The sequence below is a fragment of the Nannobrachium achirus genome (genome assembly GCF_963921795.1).
Source record: "Nannobrachium achirus genome assembly, chromosome: 12".
Classification (NCBI taxonomy): domain Eukaryota; kingdom Metazoa; phylum Chordata; class Actinopteri; order Myctophiformes; family Myctophidae; genus Nannobrachium; species Nannobrachium achirus.
In genome coordinates this window covers 2,399,682-2,419,099 of record NC_137832.1, presented here as the reverse complement: position 1 = coordinate 2,419,099, position 19,418 = coordinate 2,399,682, and the positions used below count along the sequence as shown (strand labels likewise).

At 44.1% G+C, this 19,418-nt stretch overlaps 1 protein-coding gene across 2 annotated transcripts in view; it reads right to left on the bottom strand.

Annotated features, from left to right (window-relative positions):
* The window catches only part of iqgap2 (IQ motif containing GTPase activating protein 2), a 99,662-nt gene that overhangs the window by 4,400 nt on the left and 75,844 nt on the right, over positions 1–19,418 (bottom strand). For both annotated transcript variants that reach the window (XM_080738858.1, XM_080738859.1), the window contains exons 28-38: positions 19,389–19,418; positions 17,205–17,440; positions 13,888–14,020; positions 13,371–13,473; positions 12,558–12,699; positions 9,589–9,676; positions 6,541–6,609; positions 5,744–5,887; positions 5,195–5,355; positions 2,920–3,063; positions 1,827–1,935 (exon numbers count right to left, since the gene is read on the bottom strand). The exon at positions 19,389–19,418 is cut by the window's right edge and continues 55 nt beyond it. In XM_080738858.1, the coding sequence (XP_080594984.1) occupies positions 1,827–1,935; positions 2,920–3,063; positions 5,195–5,355; positions 5,744–5,887; positions 6,541–6,609; positions 9,589–9,676; positions 12,558–12,699; positions 13,371–13,473; positions 13,888–14,020; positions 17,205–17,440; positions 19,389–19,418 (1,359 nt within the window). The remainder of the gene's footprint in view (positions 1–1,826; positions 1,936–2,919; positions 3,064–5,194; positions 5,356–5,743; positions 5,888–6,540; positions 6,610–9,588; positions 9,677–12,557; positions 12,700–13,370; positions 13,474–13,887; positions 14,021–17,204; positions 17,441–19,388) is intronic.

Below are 19,418 nucleotides of genomic sequence, written 5' to 3'. Positions count from 1 at the left end.
CCTACCCATTTCATGGGTCTGGCAAAAATACTAACTTTGAAGCTGAAGAAATAACCGCACTAGTATAAAGGCTATACACTCTGTTAGTTATGAGAGGGCCCACGAAATCTAGCAACAGGGGCTGCCGAAATCTAGCAACAGGGGCAGCTATGAAAAAAATGGAATAAAGCAGGTATAAAGGGGTATGATAAAAGACAGATTTAACCCTATATGTGTTTTGGTCTGGATGACTCCTTTAAAGACCAGACCATCGTGGTGGTGTCCAACTTGTAGATGCCATCAGTGAATCCAGTCTGCTGGGGGTATCCTCCATGGATAAAACATGACCTTCCCCAAGACACAGGCTGAGTGGTTGCACCTCTTCTCTGGAACAGTCCCAGAAACCTGTGGTTTGAACCATCTGAGGGCGTCGACAATCAAATGCATAAAGCAGGTCGCAGTAAGGAAACCCTCCCCAGGAGTAGACGATATCTTCAATCAGCACTGTAGAACCAGAGCCCAGGTGTGATGTCACACGCCGTGCAAACCGTTGTTGTAATGACCCTGGGTCATTATTGTGTATATTTTTCCTGTATAGTGTTTTCTTCCCTCATTGGTGTGTGTGAGTGGTGCTGATTGAGTGAGTGGTTGCCAGCCAGTGTGAATGGTGTCTGAATGTGAGTGGTTGACTACCAGGTGAATGCTGCAGGTGATTGGCTCCCGAACCAGGTGGTGTCTATAAAGATGGCTGCCACCAGCACTCTGAGGGTCTTCTCCTAACCAGCCTCCAAATGCCAGCCTGTTGTCTTTTAGCATTGTGTTTTGTTAGAGTTCTGTATGTAGGGGTGGGTGACCCCTTGTTATTAGAACCAGTTTTGTATCTAGAATTTTATGATCCCACCCTGAGGTAACATGTATGACTTTTATCTATAATAAATCCTTAAGTTTGAGGATTTTCAAACCTGTGTGGCCTGGCTGTTTGGGGACTGGGAAGGAGGGAGTCCATTTTTGTTACGTTACACCTAGGGACCCCTAGCCTGGGGCGTAACTTAACGTAACAGTTGTCATGACTACCATTGTGTTCAGGCAGAAACCCCATACTGTATTTCCCTGTTTTTGGTACAAAGGTTATGTGGTACAAGACTCGCGTCGGTGCAACCACACTTGCAATCTCCCATAATTGCACCTTTCTAGTTAAGTGTGGTTGCCCAACAGGGCAACACACTGTAGTCCTGACTCCTGGGGAAACTTTATTTATTCCGCTAGATATATAAACATTATTTGTGGGCTCGCCTGAAAGGCGAGAACACTATGTTATCTTCGTTATTTATTTACCGAGTTCCGTCGCAGACAGTACAAAGGCAGGGCCCTTAGCCAATGAGGTGCAATTGGAAATTGGCAGAAAAAAAACATCTGGGAGTGGTGTTAGCTGGAGTATTGGTTGAGCTTCACATGACAGTTAGCACGCTGCAGAATGTAGTCACGAGCGAGCCCACACTGTTTCGTAGGAACAGTATTTCTAGTTGTAGATCAACTTTTTTGTGAATCAGATGCAATTGGATATTGAAGGAAAAACATCTGGGAGTGGTGCTAGCTGGAGGACACCTGCAATTTCCAATTGCGTCTTTCTAGTTTACCTATATATTGTATATATTGTATTCTGTTTTCCCCAGTAATGGGTTGCGAGGGAGCTTGTAGATCGGCTGTTGTTGCCAATTTCTCTCTCCGAGTTCAGCTAAGGGTTAACAGTCCATTCTGTCCCTGTGTTGAACGTTTGTATAATTAAAGGTGACCATCTTTCAACGAGACCTCTCATTGGCTGCTGAGACACCGCTCTGTTTGGTTACCTGGAAGTGCAGCTGGACCTTCTCCATCTCCACACCCATGAACTTGGCCTTCACCTCGAAGTCGCCCACCTCCTCACTGGGACAGATGTCGAACATCACGTTCTTGAACCTGCAATTTGTTATTGCACAAATACAATAACAATGAATGAATGTGAATTAATGACCAGAATGACAAACACAGGAACCTGTGGATCTTGTTATTCTTGGGAAAAGGGAAATTTCAAGCAGGAAGATTAGATTATGAAGCTGTGTTTGGACAGTTGGACACTGGGACAGGGGTCGGCACCATGCTGGCTTGTGCTGGACATTTCTTTTTCAAAATCCCACTTTTGCCGACGGACATACACAATGATTGGACAATAATATTACCAGAAACACCCAGAGATAGCCCTGAATGGCCATAACCAGTCTGTAACTGAGAGACCATTTGGTTCCATCACGGCAACCACACTTGCAATTTCCAATTGTATCTTTACTTGCGCCAGCAGAGCGCGCAAGTACAGCGCTCTGTGTTTCTGTCGCATTCTCTGCTTGTGTTTGCGCCCGTATAGCCAATCAGGGACCAGCATTCTTGGTGAGGTCACCATCAACAAGTGGGACCTGATATAATATAATAACACTGGGCAGGCAGAGTCGCGAAAGACACAGTACTTGCGCGCTCTGCTGGTGCAAAAGTAGGCCATACATGGCCACAAGTGCACAAAAAGCAAGTTGGCACCTCGACAGAGGGACGAGCTGTAATTGTTTAAGCCCCACCCCCTCTGTCTTCCTATTGGCTGGGCTTTTCAGCAGCCATAACTCCCGTTCACAATATGGTACCGTTTCGAAACTCGGTTTCTGGACTTAGACCACCAATAGGGACGAGCTGTTATTGCTGAAGCCCCGCCCCTCTGTCTTACTATTGGCTGGGCTTTAAACAACCATAACTCCAGTTCCCTGCATGCTACTGGTCTCAAACTTGGTGGGTGGTCCCACAGACCGCTACACAAGGTTGCACACACTCGGTGAGCTGCAGGCACACTTAAACATTACATTTAAATTACATTTCTTAGAAAGTTTCTTTTCTAAAATAACAATTATAATTAATACTGACTGGTTGCTCTGTAGTCCCTCTATCTCCAGGATGACTCCCTTCTCATGCAGTCGTGCTGCAGTGTACTTCAGCCCCGCCTGCTTCCCCTTCCTGCTGGTCCTCTGCTCCACCTTACTGTCTGCTTTGATGGACCGCCGACAGTTCCTACACCGCCACACACACACACACACACACACACACACACACGTTAACACAACCACAACAACACGTGTTAATGTAGGTATATAGTGTATATAGCCTATACCTCCTGGTCAGGTTGTCCAGACAGTAGTGATGCGCGGGTCAGCTTTTTTTCATAGTCCACACGGCCCACAGCCCGCACGGAACTTAACCCACCCGCCCGCCCCGCAGAACAATATACAAATCAACGAATCTGACCGTCCCGCTACCCGCATTTAAAATAAAATAAAAAGATGATATATCATCTCCACAATAGCTCATCTTTATATACGGCTCTTCTAAGTACCCAAAGTCGCTTTACAGAAAGGTCTACAGTTGCACATTATTGTAAATAAACAAACGTGTAAACAAGCGTGGTGGTCAAAATGGGGTTCTTTACTATTATTTGACAGCAAAAAGACATTCATTCAAAGACGTTCATTCTCTCTAAATCGGGAGGCATCGTCGGGGTAAGAATGGCGTGACAATATTAAATCCTGTTGGTTATTGATTAATCACCTCGAGACGAGAGATGGGGGCGACTCAAGGTGAGCGTGGTTCATTCAGTAAAAAAATCTGTCTCACTTGAAAGTTGCGTTTCAAATCGTATCCGTTGACTGGCTGGTGATATAACTTAACTGACACAAAGTATTTATAAACAGCCTTGTGTGGATGACACCAGAGAGTGAGACATTTAACTTTTTTAGCGCCGGTCGACTTTTGGATCGACTATGTCACTATGGACTTCCCTGCCAAGCGACTTTCAGATCGACTTTTATATAAAAGCAATTTTTTAGCATTTTTTTTGATGTATTGGCGGCGCAAACGGTTTCCCCTACCTTGTACTGGCTGTGACGATAGACCGTGGAAAAAAAAGGATAAGATGATGACGTCACTGGTTTTCAGTCCTTGTCTGTGTAGGATGGCAGATCCCAGCCGTTAGCCTGCTAACATATCCATAACGCCCCTTCAGTAGGTCGGATTTTCATTCAGATTTTTTTGTGCGGCATCTGCATCCAACCATTTGGCCGCACGATAGGTTAATGTGAAAGATCTGCGACAAATCGATCTGCTACAGCACGTAGTAGACTCCAGCCCGCAGCCATTTTAAAACCCATAGAGGAGGGGCTGTTTACACAGCTTCATACACAGACCTGTTATGTTTACAGTGTTACGATGGCGCACTCTAGTGGTGTTTTTGGTGTTAATATTTCCTGGCATTATTAGCGCAAATTCATATTTTAATTTGGCTGGCAATGGGTTAAGTGAAATCCTGATCAGCGACACGCGCTGAATTGTTTGTGCATTCTTCTCTGCTCATGTTGTGTGTCTGACTGGCTGCTATATATGTGCGCGAGGTGAAGATGTTGGCAAATGTGGTTGGCGGCCCCAGCAGGAGCGGAATTGGGATGGTCCTCGCACCAAGGAGCGGAGGAGAAACCAAGCCTCTCTGGCGCATTTTAAAACTCGCTCGCTCAGGCAGGTGATTATTCGTATTTATTTTTTGCACATGAGAGTGGCGATAACCTGCCCGCCCAGCCGACCGCCAATTGAGCCTGAAGTCTTGAACGCACCGCGAGCGGGTCCGCGTTCAAAGGGTCGGCCCGCGTATCACTACCAGACGGTTTACAGCAGGGGTCTCAAACTGGCGGCCCGGGGGCCATTTGTCGCCCGCAAGACGATATTTTGTGGCCCCCACCTTAATACGAAAGTTTAATGTTTGTGCGGCCCGTGAGTTTTATATGAACCTCAAAACAGTTAATAATACAGTACAGTTAACAGTACAGTACATGTTCCATAAGTTAAACACAACTTGTTTACACCAGGGTCTTTGTTCATCTCATTTTGGGTTCAAAAATAAAAAAGATATTCGAGAAGATTGGAATTTTTTAAAATGTCTTTGATGGAGAGATAGATACAGTAGTTGTTAGACTGGTATGAAACTACAGTATAATAATAAAACAAATTAGTGCACATGCACTAATTTGTTTTATTAGTGCATGTGCACGCGGCGTGCATGTGCGCTGAGGCTACGGCCCAACCTCAGCCAGACTCTGCCTCCAGCGGCCCCAAGGTAAATTGAGTTTGAGACCCCTGGTTTACAGTGTATATCTACCTCCTGGTCAGGTTGTCCAGGCAGGTCTTGATGTATGTGTCGTAGTACTCCAGCTGCTCCTGGTAGAAGGTGGTCTTGGAGTTCAACGCAGACAGAGCCTGTTGCAGCTTCACAAGCTCCGCCTTCCTCCGCTGGCGGTAGCGCCGCTGGTAGCGGATGTCCTGGAGCGCGCACACACACACACACACACACACACACACACACACACACACACACACACACACACACACACACACACACACACACACACACACACACACACACACACACACACGCACGTACGCACAAACAAACAAACACACAAAGTGGTGTTAAACGGGTTCTCTCTCTCTCTCTCTCTCTCTGTCTCTGTCTCTCTCTCTTTCAATAGGCTCCGCTCAAACTATCCAGGTTTGAACGCACCATAAGAATTGTGCTTTCGATTATAACACCAGACCAAAGCTAAGACTTTTCGGGTAACTAAGATATGACTAAAACTAAATGGCGTTTTATTCAAAAGACTGAAATACTAAAACTAAACCTGCGGACATCAAAAGAAGGGGCGGTCACCTTGGCGATGTCGTTGATGACTTCCTGGTAGGCGCGGCTAGCAGACACTAGCCCCGCCCCCTCCAGGGTCCTCAGGTTGCGGAGGATCTTCCTCTTCTTCTGCTCCAGCGGCAGCGCTGCGTCCTCCTGCACCGCCGCACTCACCTGGTAGGGGGCGACATTTCACCAGGGCGTCAGTGGATGGCAGCTCCCATACGCAGTTTTTTTTGTGATTTTATGCAGTGATTTTATTTGCGTGGAAATATGCCATTATCCCATGGGGATAGTTCCGCAGAATTAAGATGATGCAAAGAAGTGTCTACGAATGGCTAGTTTCGTTGTTTTCCCCCCTGCTGGTACCAAAAAGTATTACGCTCCATTCAAGTGAATGGATGTTTGCCGAACTTTACACTTGATTTTAATACTAATTTATTACTTTTATTAATAAAAATTGTCATAAATACTTTATGGTTCCAGTCGCAAGTTTAACGTCTTGTTTCAATCACCATGATATGTGTTTTGTTAAATAATGTTCCCATATATTTTAAAATTGATGATAAAATAGTAGGAGGGGCGTGGCTAGCTTGTTTGACGAGCTCCCAACCAATAGCATGTATTCACCCCCAGTGTCCCACGAAAGATGGCGGCATGCACACGCTTGCTAAACAGGGTTCCCTCTACACCGTTCCCTCTACAGTCTATGGATTAAATATGTACCCCACATAATCTAGGCCATTTGGCTAATTAAGCGAGACATTCTGCGATGACAAAATTAAATTTTTCTGAAGCGTCTGATAATTAATAATTTAACCTCTGACCTTTAGCCCCTCCGGGGTCTGAGCCTCCTGCGCTGCCCGCCGCTCCACCATCTGAGCATGCTCACACTCCTGGACACGCGCGCACACACACACACACACACACACACACACACACACACACACACACACACACACACACACACAGACCAGTGTTCATTTCGTTGACTAAAACAAAAACATTTTCCTTTGACTACCTGTTTTTTTTTTTCACTGACGAAAACTGAATACAAGCTAAGCTATGATGACTGAAAACGGTTACTCAACATGTGATGCATTATTTTATGTGGTTTCTATTTATTGATAGACAGCAGACTGCATGGCAGGAAATGGGGAGAGAGATGGGGCGTGACACACAGCTAAGGTCGTCGGGAGTGGGATTCGAACCCGCGGCACGCTGTCAGGTTGGCATTGCGGCCTAGGGGTGTGGTGGTCCGGGCCTTATGGGACCCTTTTTGATAAACTGCTAGTCACTGAGCATTATTGCATTTTTTCTTATATGATTATTTTTAATATCATAAACGGTACCTGAACTACAGTAGCTTAAAGAGGTGGTGCCGTAGTTTTGTACTTTTTCTGTTTTGTATGTGTCTATGGCGTTAACCCTGCAAGGTAGAGGTCTTCGGACCTGCCCGAGATCCGAAATTACCCGCGATCCGAACCGAACCGAGCCGGGTAACGGGGCCGTTTTCGAGCTTTTACCGCGGGGCGGGCCGGGGCCGGGGCCGTCTGCCCCGGTTCCCCGGGTATCTCCTGTTACCCGAGTGGAGCCGAGACAGACCGAGATTGAAGTGAAAGTGAACGCAACAACTGCACCAAATAGATAACGCCACACGATGGCACTAAAGATGCAGCATGTCATCTGTTGCATTGGTTGTGAGAACTGAGAAGTAGAACTCACTCAGTCACAACAACACTGACTGTATCAGTTGGATTGTTATTATTATCAAAGATATTAACGTAACGTTTTGGTTAACGGTTTACAATGGAGTTGTCATTGCGTGTTGTCATGCTCTGCAGAGCAAAATGGACACTCAAAGCAGAAAGATATAGCCTAATGAACACCACATGCGACAGAAAACGATAGCATTAGCATTGGCTTGCCAAAGAAGAAGGAATAAAAACATGGATTTATTTGTATTTACAAACTGTCCGCATTGACTTACTGGTCTGGGAAAAGATCATCTTTTGGCGAGAGCGAGAGGCACAGCGCCGCTGACAGCAACAGCAGCACCGTGGCGACGTTAGGTAAGAAATATGTCTGATACAACTCTTAATATAATAACGTTGGCATTCTTTCATTTCGGGGCGACAGGTTCGGGTCTCGGATCTCTCGTTCTGCTCGGGTATCGGATCCAATTTTTCTAATAACAGGCGGGGCCGTTCGGATCGGATCCATCACGTCTCGGGGCTGATCGGGTAACGGTTCTCAAATTCCAAATGATAGACGGGGCCATATGGGTCCGGGTCCATTTCCCCCGGGTCCTTTTGGGTTCGGGTAGTTCAAATTGGACCCGTGAAGACCTCTACTGCAAGGCCCAGCGTTGCTTTTTGGCAACGTCTTTTAAATCATTTTAAAAAAAATGTTATAATTAGTTTTCCTCTTCTTTTTTCACATTAACATCACCATTAAATCCTATTGTTTAGTATTACAATGCCATTGGCCACGATATTTGCATATAAATACCCCCCACAGAGACTGACATTCACACCTCCCAGAGAAGTTGAAATTCCTGCGTCTGGACGAACATCATCTCACTTTTTAACTGAAGCTATTCCTCACAAAAACATAAGTAAAATGCCTGTTATATTTTTTTCGGGATCATTAGAATGTCTAGAACACGTGCATATGTTAATATTGTGAAAAATATCCCCAAAATGCAAATTAGAGCATGATTTATGATTTATGATTTATGGCTATAAAACCTTACAAAAACATTATTATTTTTTTTTTAAATTACATTTTCCTGTGATTAGGACTCCTACAACACCATCTGATTTTTTTTTTTTTTTAATTTGGCCAGTAGAAATTAATTCGGGCCTTGCAGGGTTAAATGCAAATGTGTCTTCCCTGTGTATATTTGGTTTCTTCCTGAAAGCTGAAAGCGTCTGTGTCAAAAAGGCCGGATCAAAAAAACACTGATTTAATGACGTCATAAATAATCCCCTCCCCTAATTACCATTCACCCAACACTGTGGGTGTTGCTAACTTCAGCTGGGTCACCGCCCACCATGACAACCAGGCATACTTAATGAACTGGTGGGTGTGGCCAGATAAAAAAACATAATTTTAACTCTTTCTGTGAACTTTTTTGGAGAAAAAATCAACCATCTTTAATAATAATAGTTGCGACCGTAGGTCGCATTTACTATCAAACCATGCACAAAGTGTAAGTCAGTCCGTCAGTCAGTCTGTCTGTCACACCTCACACGTCACACTTTTTCCCTGCTTATATCTCCGCAACCGTTGCCCCGATCCATGCCAAATTTTGCACACACGTTCCTTGGCTGCCAAACTACAACCTCCAAGGACCCCCGGAGCCCCCAGATGTAAAAAATGACCAAATGCGCAAACATGACCAAATGACCACCCCAATGGGGCTGCTCACGGGGAATTCCCGGGGACCACCGACTCCTGGTGCTCCAGAACGGATGCAAAAGTGGTGGCGCCCCCAGTGGAGGACCCCCTGCCACTGCAGCGCACAAGGCCGATTCTTGCAAAACACATTTTTGGACACTGCTCCTACAATTTTTGCCCTAAAATCACGCAAATCGGTACACAGTATGTCTACACTCATCCCATCAACATGAATCTCTCCCATATAGCGCCACCTCCAGGCCGATTTTTAAAAACACATTTTTGGACACTGCTCCTACAGATGTTGCCCTAAAATCACGAAAATCACTACACAGTATGTCTACACTCATGTCATCAACATGGATCAGGAAGATTTTGGCAAAACACATTTTTGCCCTATTTGTGGAGATAAGTGACCTACGGTCGCTTATCTCCCGATTAGGGAGTCTTACTGGTAATATCATAAACAGTACCTGTACAGCAGTAGCTGGGGTCTCCAGGGTTCCCAGTAGAGTTTCTCCAGGTTGGGTTCGAACCACGTCCACTATGAGCTTCTTAGTTCTGAAACACCAACACACTGTTTAAGATTCTATTCCTTAATTTTTATCCCACCATTTTCGGAACCCATCTTTCAACCAGTGAATTGTCTACTGTAATCCTGGGCGCTACACTCCCTCTGCCGACCTGGGGAGAGCAATGGACTTCCTTCAGTGCATGAGGAGTGAGCAGGCCGCTTCTTATCACCTGACAGGGGGAAGTTTCCCCGGTTGGACATGGCGTGGAAGGAACACGTTATTCCAACCAATTCCTTTCTCCTCCATCAGGCCCCCTGGTTGACCAGGGGGAGGCAGTATAGAGACAATAAACCTACCCTAGGGGACACAGCGTCCCCCGGCAGGAATCGAACCCAGGACCTTCTATATGTGAGGCAACAGCGCTACCAACTGTACCACCGTGACCCCAATGTTTAAGCTTCTTAATAAACAAACACACTGTTTAAGTTTCTTAACCCTATAAGGGCCTATCCCGAACAAGTTCGGCTTTATTTCAATCCAATCCAATATTTTATTTGCTATTTTACTTACCCCGAGCTGCTTGGAGCAACGTGGGTGGTCCTTGCTCGTCCAGCGCTAGCCAACGAGAGACGCTAGGTCCGACGATTTATTCCATTGAAAATGGTTTAAAATAAAGTTTAGAGCCCCCCAAAAAAAACTCAATATATACTGTCGGCGGCGCGACGTATTCCAGGGTGCCTATCCCGAACTAGTTCGGGATATTTAATAAAATGAATTATTTAATCGGAGGCCTCAACGAAGCCCCGGTCTAAACGTCCATCCATGGTCCAGGCCAACACTCGGCCATACACGGGCCGTAGTCGCGCTAACGGCCGCATCGCGCCGCCCACTCCAATAATGAATCACATCTTTAGACAGGATTTTCTCCGGATTGTGTTCCCAGACCCAAAGAGAAAGTTTTTTTGCGACTGAAATAGCTTTAGATCGGGCTTCTAAATGGGTTAGCATGTTGGCTACGTGTCAGCTAGCTTCCTCCTCTCGTCACCCATAGCATTGGCTGGAGTGAAATCCCAAGGCACTTGGGACAGTGTCGACGGAAGCTAGAGCGAAGGTCTATAGAGAAATGTCTGGCACTCTAGCGCCCCTTGTGGCCGGCGGCACTGTATTAGTTAATAATACATTTGATTTATTTAGAACGCACTTTACGTTCTTGCAAACCTTAAAGTGCGAGGTTTTAAAAACATGAAAACCTTAAAAATACGACTTGGGCAATTCTGCTACAAGGCTAACCATATGAAAGCGTTGACGCATACAGCGTAAATCCTCGTAAAGGGACAGAATACAATACTTCTAACGAGCATGTCAGCTGTGTGTCCTCAACATGCCAGATAAAGCCTCGCCACCAGAACCGTTTCCTGTTTGGACAGGAAACAGATAGCGGAGGAGGAAACACAGCACAGTTAATTATAGAGCCTCAACTCCACAAAAGCCCTTATGAAACAAGTGCTTCCCAAATACTGGGGCGGGACCCGTTTCTGGGTCGCAGACTACTTATGGGTCACAAGTAAATACCCAAATATTTATGTTTTAAAAGGTATTTTAAAGGATTTTTAAAAAAGTGTACATTTACTACTTTGCTTTTTTTTCTTTCTACTTTTGTGTGACACTGCAGTATGATGAAGTATAGGATAACACAATATTCCAGGTTTGGCTCTGAGAGGATAAATTTCATTAAATGGTGGTTCTGTGGCTCAAATGGAAAAAGTAATTGACCTTGATATGAAGAAGGCTGAAAACCACTGCTATGAGACATCTGTGTGTGTGTGTGTGTGTGTGTGTGTGTGTGTGTGTGTGTGTGTGTGTGTGTGTGTGTGTGTGTGTGTGTGTGTGTGTGTGTGTGTGTGTGTGAGTTTGTCTAGCTATACTTATGGGGAATAAACCCATAACCTCTGACAGTGTGGGGACAAAATAGTAGGTCCCAACAACGGTTAGGGTTAGGGGTTAAGGTTAGGTTTAGGGTTAGGGTGTCAAAGCCAACATTTACATCTGCAGTTTCTGTTGGCTACTGTGTCGCTGTTGTTCTCAAGTTTCAGCTGCAGATCACCACCAATAGGTTAGGGCAGGTGAGGGGTGGAGTTAACAATCCATTGTTCACAACCCTTACCTGACTGCCCGTAGTGTGACAAACTTTGAGAGGCCTTTACTCAGATTCTTGGTTTGAGGTTTAACAACATTCAAATAAGCATATCTTCGTCAAATATTTTCAGAATCCAATGAGTGACACGTCATTTGAAAGCTTACATTTTGTACTTTCATGATCTGCAAAAAGCAGAAAAAAGACCAATGCCTACAAATGGACCTTTTCTCCAGCCTCGGTCACATATTACTTGGTCATGAGGCCCTTGAGGTCATCCTCCTCTCCCTCCATTAGGCTCATCTTACATGTCAGGGTTAGGGTTAGACTACTATCTATACATCAGTTATATTGTAGATAGTTATATAGTATTAATATTAGTTATTACTTGGTCATCAGTCCTTTCATGTCCTCCTCCTCTCCCTCCAGGAGGCTCATCTTACATGTCAGGGTTAGGGTTAGACTACTATCTATACATCAGTTATATTGTAGATAGTTATATAGTATTAATATTAGTTATTACTTGGTCATGAGTCCTTTCATGTCCTCCTCCTCTCCCTCCAGGAGGCTCATCTTACATGTCAGGGTTAGGGTTAGACTACTATCTATACATCAGTTATATTGTAGATAGTTATATAGTATTAATATTAGTTATTACTTGGTCATGAGTCCTTTCATGTCCTCCTCCTCTCCCTCCAGGAGGCTCATCTTACATGTCAGGGTTAGGGTTAGACTACTATCTATACATCAGTTATATTGTAGATAGTTATATAGTATTAATATTAGTTATTACTTGGTCATGAGTCCTTTCATGTCCTCCTCCTCTCCCTCCAGGAGGCTCATCTTACAGGTCAGGGTCAGAGAGATCTCCGTCTTGGCCAGCTGACTCAGAGCACTGGCCCTGCCGGGGTCGTTGGGGTCCAGGGACCCCTCACCTGAGGACAACAACAATTAGGACTGTCACTATTATTAAAATGATCCCTGGCTAAGAAGACTGTTATGCCTTAGTAGTACATTAGAATTGCCTCTTTTGCTGCTCAATAAGTAAAAACATGTGAAAACGGGGGAAATTAAGAGTTTTGAAGAACTAAAAAACAAATATAATTTGACAAATCAAGATTTATTTAGATACTTACAGATAAGAGACTATTAAGACAAAGAAATTAGAAGGAGATACATTGAAATTCACCCCATAATAAAATATAAAAAAATGTGAAAACATCTTAAATATTTTATTTCTTTCAGAAATAGTTCATCTGTCACTCAATAGGGACAACTCCTGTCGCAAGTTGATAGTGTAATTACATTGTTTTGATGCTCATATCAACCATAGGACGTTCTTTATTAAATTAATTCATGCACATTCGGGGCATCATATTAGATTGAGAATATTTAGAGAAGACATATTTGTATTTACATTATGATGACAAAAAGTTTCTAAAGATCGAAACTAATACTGGTGACCCCCAGGTCATGATGTGCGTGTGTGTGTGCGTGTGTGTGTGTGTGTGTGTGTGTGTGTGTATGTGTGTGTGTGTGTGTGTGTGTGTGTGTGTGTGTGTGTGTGTTTGTGTGTGTGTGTGTGTGTGTGTGCGCGTGCACGTACCCAGCAGTGCCTCCACAGTGGGCGTGTCTCCCAGGTCGTTCAGTAGTTCGTGTAGAAGATCGTTGTGGTCGGGAGAGATGGCATCAAGATGGCATAACACCAACTACACACACACACACACACACACACACACACACACACACACACACACACACACACACACACACACACACACACACACACACACACACGTTGTGAGCATGTAGATCTGCTATTCACAATGTCTGCCTCTAATATTTGACTATTTTGCCAGTGTTTAATTTGTCATTTCAGAGGTATTAAAAAGTCCTTAAATTGTCACTTTAGAAATGTGCAGATACCCTCTATACACTTAAACTGTATGTTGGTTTGTTTAGTGAGAAAACAATGTTGCACATTCAGTTAATCATCTGGGGTCACGACCCACAGGTTGAGAACCATGGATGTAGATGACAGTTTTACTCAGATTACTTACAGAGTGAGTATTGATAATCTCCTCCACAGATATATAGATGACAGTTTTACTCAGATTACTTACAGAGTGAGTATTGATAATCTCCTCCACAGATATATAGATGACAGGTTTACTCAGGGTAACCATGTCAGAGTATTCATCCACGTTGAACCTCTCCTCTGGCTCTGGGACGTCACAGCAAGCCTGGAAGAACTGCCTGCGAAATAACAGATCTATAAAACATCTGGAAGAACGTACAGCCTGCGAAATAACAGATCTATAAACACCTGGAAGAACAGCCTGCAAGATAACCATAAATACTAGTAAGACGCCTAAGGGTGAAAAGTGACCTCGCTCTAAAGGGAGAGGTAACACCATCTCTTGGCCATCTGGCCAATGAGATTTGGTTCCTCTGGCATCACAGGGATCTCCATATATGGCAATGAAAGGGATTTGGTTCCCCTGACATCACAGTGATAATATTTTGGCATTCACAGATATGGGCTTAATATTGATGACATCAGGGATCTCCATATATGGGCATAAAATGGATTTGGTTCCCCTAACATCACAGTGATAATATTTTGGCATTCACAGATATGGGCTTAATATTGATGACATCAGGGATCTCCATATATGGGCATAAAAGGGATTTGGTTCCCATGACATCACAGTGATGACAGAGCGTGATGTCAGAGTGTGAGAGTCAACCAATAAAAAAGCCAAGTGTTAGCTGTCTGGAAACACGGTTGCCTGGCTCCAGCCCATAGACCCGCCCACTCTCTGAGCGGACTGGTTCTCTTGGTCTGGTGTTGCGTAATGAACCTAGAGTTTCTCTGGTCTGAGGCAAGACCAGGCCAATGAGAGTCGGAGCCTCGGAGGAGGGGGTGGGTCTAACGAGTCAGCAAATCAGCAGAAACAGAAAATCAACAGAAACAGTGGAGAGCTCTTAATTGCTCCCTTTGAACTTCAAAGGGAGCAATTAAGATAACAACCTGTTTGATGCCTGTCATAGAGGGGAGGGGGAGTGGGTAATGTTTTTGTGTCCACACAAGTCAAACACAACCCCTCCCACCAGATCTCTTGTGATTGGGAATTTCAAATTTCAAATCCCCTCCCCTTTGAAATCTCAACACAATGGGACAATGTGAGACTCAAGCTCCAGTGGCGTCAGTTCAGAAAAAGCTAAGGTATGGCAACATGACTGGTGACCAGTCATGTTGCCATACCTAATTATTAGGTATAATTATATATACCTATAATATAATTATAATACCTTGTTAAAGTGACCATTTTGTAAAATTTTGCATTTGTAGTTATTTTACTGCAATTTAACAACATAATAACCCGCACAGATAGACAAAGAGACATTCATGGATTCATATTTAGAACTAACTTTTATCTTCCCCCCTGGACCCAGGGTATGGCAGCTGCATACCCCTGCCATACCCAATTGACGCCCCTGGATGGTTCTGATAGTAAACTGCGACCTGCCATTCTGACACACTGCTTTGCCATTCCTGACTTCCTGGTGCAGTACCACACTTCCTCCCTAGGGGGCACACCCTGAATCACTTATCAAAATGACCGTCTTCCTGTCGCTGTGCCACTGCCAGTAAGAAGACAAGACAAATCAATTCATTCAATTTAACACTCTGAAAGGTGCCCACAATGTGTAGGTGCCCACTCTTCCTGCACCCCTTTGCAACGTGAAATGCCACTGAATAATAATAATAATAATAAAAAAAACATAATCCTTTCCGCTTTGCTGTGTGTGTGTGTGTGTGTGTGTACGTGCGTGTAAGTGCATGTCCTGTTGACACTGGTTTCTCGTGGTTTCCAGTAACGCTGAGCCAGGGGGACACAGTTTCTGGGAATTCAAACTTTCTTGGCAAAAACAAACATTTTCTCACAAACTCTCCGTCTCCCAAATCCACCGTGTTACTACTCATAGTGGGAGTGTTTCAGGCAAAGATCGTGCACTTTATGAAAGAAGCATGAAATTTGGCACACAGTTAGAACATGCCATATGGAACATTTTTGGCTATAGGGGCATCGCAGATTTGTCTTGGGAAACTTGTGGGAGCCAATCAAAGTTGGGCTCTCATAGACTTTACTATAGAGTAAAATGATACAAAAAATAAATATGCTTTAAGTAGCATGTGAGGGGTCAAACCAGGTGTTTTTCGGGATTCTGAATCCAATGCAAGCATTTGTTTTGCACGAAAAACATTCCTTTCCGAGAAACGGCCACCACAGAACTGTTGAAAAGTGATGACTCATCACTAAACCATACTTTTATCACTTATATGGGGTCCGTTTTTAGCCCAAGGAATGGTTTTCCTGCAAAATAAATGTTTGCATTGGATTCAGAATCCCGAAAAACACCTAGTTTGACCCCTCACATGCTACTTAAAGCATATTTATTTTTTGTATTATTTTACTCTATAGTAAAGTCTATGAGAGCCCAACTTTGATTGGCTCCCACAAGTTTCCCAAGACAAATCTGCGATGCCCCTATAGCCAAAAATGTTCCATATGGCATGTTCTAACTGTGTGCCAAATTTCATGCTTCTTTCATAAAGTGCACGATTCCATCAAAATACTGCCCGAAACGCCTGCACTATCAGTTAATGTCATGTGACATTCATTAAGGGGGGGAAATGGAGTTTAAATATCTCTGCTGTCTTTTGAAATATTACCTTTTTCAGGAAATGAGTTATGGTGACTTTATACATTGTCAGGTACTTTACCAAAATACAGCTCAAGTGGAGTCAGGAGGGTTTTGACCATTAATCCCAGAAAACTGAGTCATTTATAAAGTTGTTATAGACAGGGGTCTTCAACATTTTCAGGCCAAGGACCCCTTAGTTGAGAGAGAGATGAAGCAGGGACCCCCACAACATTTTCGTAGATTCCATATAGTTTCATTGTTTGACAGCACAATCATCAGTGTATTTTGGATTCCTGTCAATGTGTGTTTTCAGATATTTAACCACTTGAACCATGAATACTTAATAAACTTGACCTTTCATTCTGTACTTAGTCTGCTCTTTACCCCCTCTACAAAACCTCTTTGCCAAAAATAGCCAATCTACAAGCTCACAACGCCTCACTCTGCGAGGCATCATGAGCTTGTAGATCTGCTATTTTTGGCTAAAGTTCTCAGAATATGGACGCTAGGCTAGGGTTCAAGTGGTTAATATAAAAATGTTTCTATCCCACAAAGATTTGGAGGACCCCCTGTAGTGACTCTGAGGACCCCCTAGGGGTCCCGTACCCCCTGTTGAAGACCCCTGAGTTAGAGGGTGTAGTCAGAAGGGCATTTTCATTACCTGAACTTGTGGTAGGAGTATGAGATGTAATAAATTAACTTGTGGTAGGTGTATGAGGTGCAGTACCTGAACTTGTGGTAGGTGGCGGTGATGTACTGGTTCATGGGGGTCATGTGTGCGGTCTCGGCCTCCTGGAAGAGCTTGTTGGCGGCGGCGTGCTGCAGGACCTTGGCCACGGAGCCCAGGTTCCTCCGCTGCTCCGAGGTCAGCTGACCCCCCGCCGACACGTCGATGATGTCGAAGCCGTCGGGAGCCACGATGGCCGGGTTCATGTAGCGATAGTAGAGCAGGTTCCCTACAATCTGCACGGAACCACAACAACACACAGTGATAATCAGGGTTCCCACACATTTTTACTAATTCATTTCCAAAACTTTTCCAAAACTTTTCCACAATATTTAACGCGATTTCCAGGACTATATAACAATAATTCAGCTCAATAACGAGTCACTTACTCCTATGTGCAATGCCCAAAGACAGGCAGTGTATGCCAGTGGTACTCAACCTTTTCAGGCCACGACCCCCGAAATAATCATATTTGAGCTGTGGACCCCGGCAAGAGTTGAGGAATTTTGTATAACACGGTTTTATTGTGAAAATAATAATTTTTCACAATTTCTGCCTCTAATATTTGACAATTTGGCCCATGTTTAATTTGTCATTTCAGAGGTATTAACACAATCAATAACCAAAGACAATGCATAGCTATTTTTTTCCAGGACCTTCCAGGACCCTTGATCAATTCCAAAACTTTTCCAATACTGGAAAAATATGTTTCTAATTTCAAAATATTTCCAGGAATTTCATGACCGTGGGAACCCTGGATATTAGAGCAGGTTCCCCACAATCTATAGAACCACAACAACACACAGTGATAGTAGAGCAGGTTCCCTACAATCTGCACGGAACCAGGGACGTGCAGAGAACTTAATACATCAATAAAACCCACACGGTTAAAGCAATTCAAGGATGTTACAAGAAAGCCGTGAGCCTTATTTCCATTGAGGTCCTCTAACACAGTTAATATGTTAAAATATAAATTACAATTGCATGACATATACGGTAGACATAACATTTTCCCCTAAACTAATGACCCTGAATAGGGGAACTTTTGCAATTCTTTCAACATAAAATGCATTCAAGTTCAGGACAGTTTGGAGGAGGCAGTTCTCTTGAATGGTGGCTCGGTCATGTACTGAGGATGCCCTATGAACAGGGGTGGACTGGACATCTGGCATACTGGGCATATGCCTGGAAGGTCCTGGGCCTGTGGGGCCACATTTTAGGATAGTACCAGGCCTGGAATTTCGTCATTTTAGGGGCAAGGCCACTTGGCCTTTGGTGCCATTTTTTTTTAATTTACTGGAGTTGTTGTCTAGAACTCGAGGATTGATTGTGGGGTCATGTGATCAGTGACATCATGAAGATGTACTCTTTGGCTTGCAGAGTAAATCTTCATGATGTCACTGATGTTTTTTTCTCTTTATAATTTTCATCCCACGATTTTGTAACCCATTTTCACCCAGCGCCTATTGCCTATGTAATCCTGGGCTCTGCTCTCCCTTTGCCGCGCCTGGGGAGACAATAGATTGACCTCATGCTTCCTTCTATGCATGAGGTGTCCAAGTTGCTTCTTTTCACCTGACAGTGGGAATTTCCCTGGTTGGGACGTAGCGCGTGGAAGGAACACGTTATTCCAACCAGTTCTTTTCCCCTCCATCAGGCGCCCCGGCTGGCCAGGGGAAGGCAGTATAGAGACCAGGATTACTGCATGTTTTTTGTGAGGGTATTAACCCTAGGAAACACGGGGAGAACATGCAAACTCCACACAGAAAGGCCCTATCGCCAACCACACCTAGGGTGTGGGCGCTGATGGCGCGGAGGGAGAAACACGCCCCCAGCACCCACAGCGTCCCCCGGCGGGAATCGAACCCAGGACCTTCTAGCTGTGAGGCGAAGCGCTAACCACTGCGCCACCGTGATGTCACTGATAATATGATAACACAATCTATCCTCCAGCTCTAGACAACACAGAATTATTAATAATAATTATTATTATTATTAATAATAATAATCATTATTCCTAATACTAACACAGTAACATGAATGAATCAAGCTGAGGGCTTTCAATGTAAACAAGACCGTAAAAGGTCTTATTTGAGATGTACCTTTAGGTAGGGTGTTTAACTGTACTTGTTCTGTTCTCCATTTTTGTCTAATAAAATAATCAATCAATCAAGCTGACTGTACCTTGAGCAGTTCATCTTCTGTAGCGTCTGG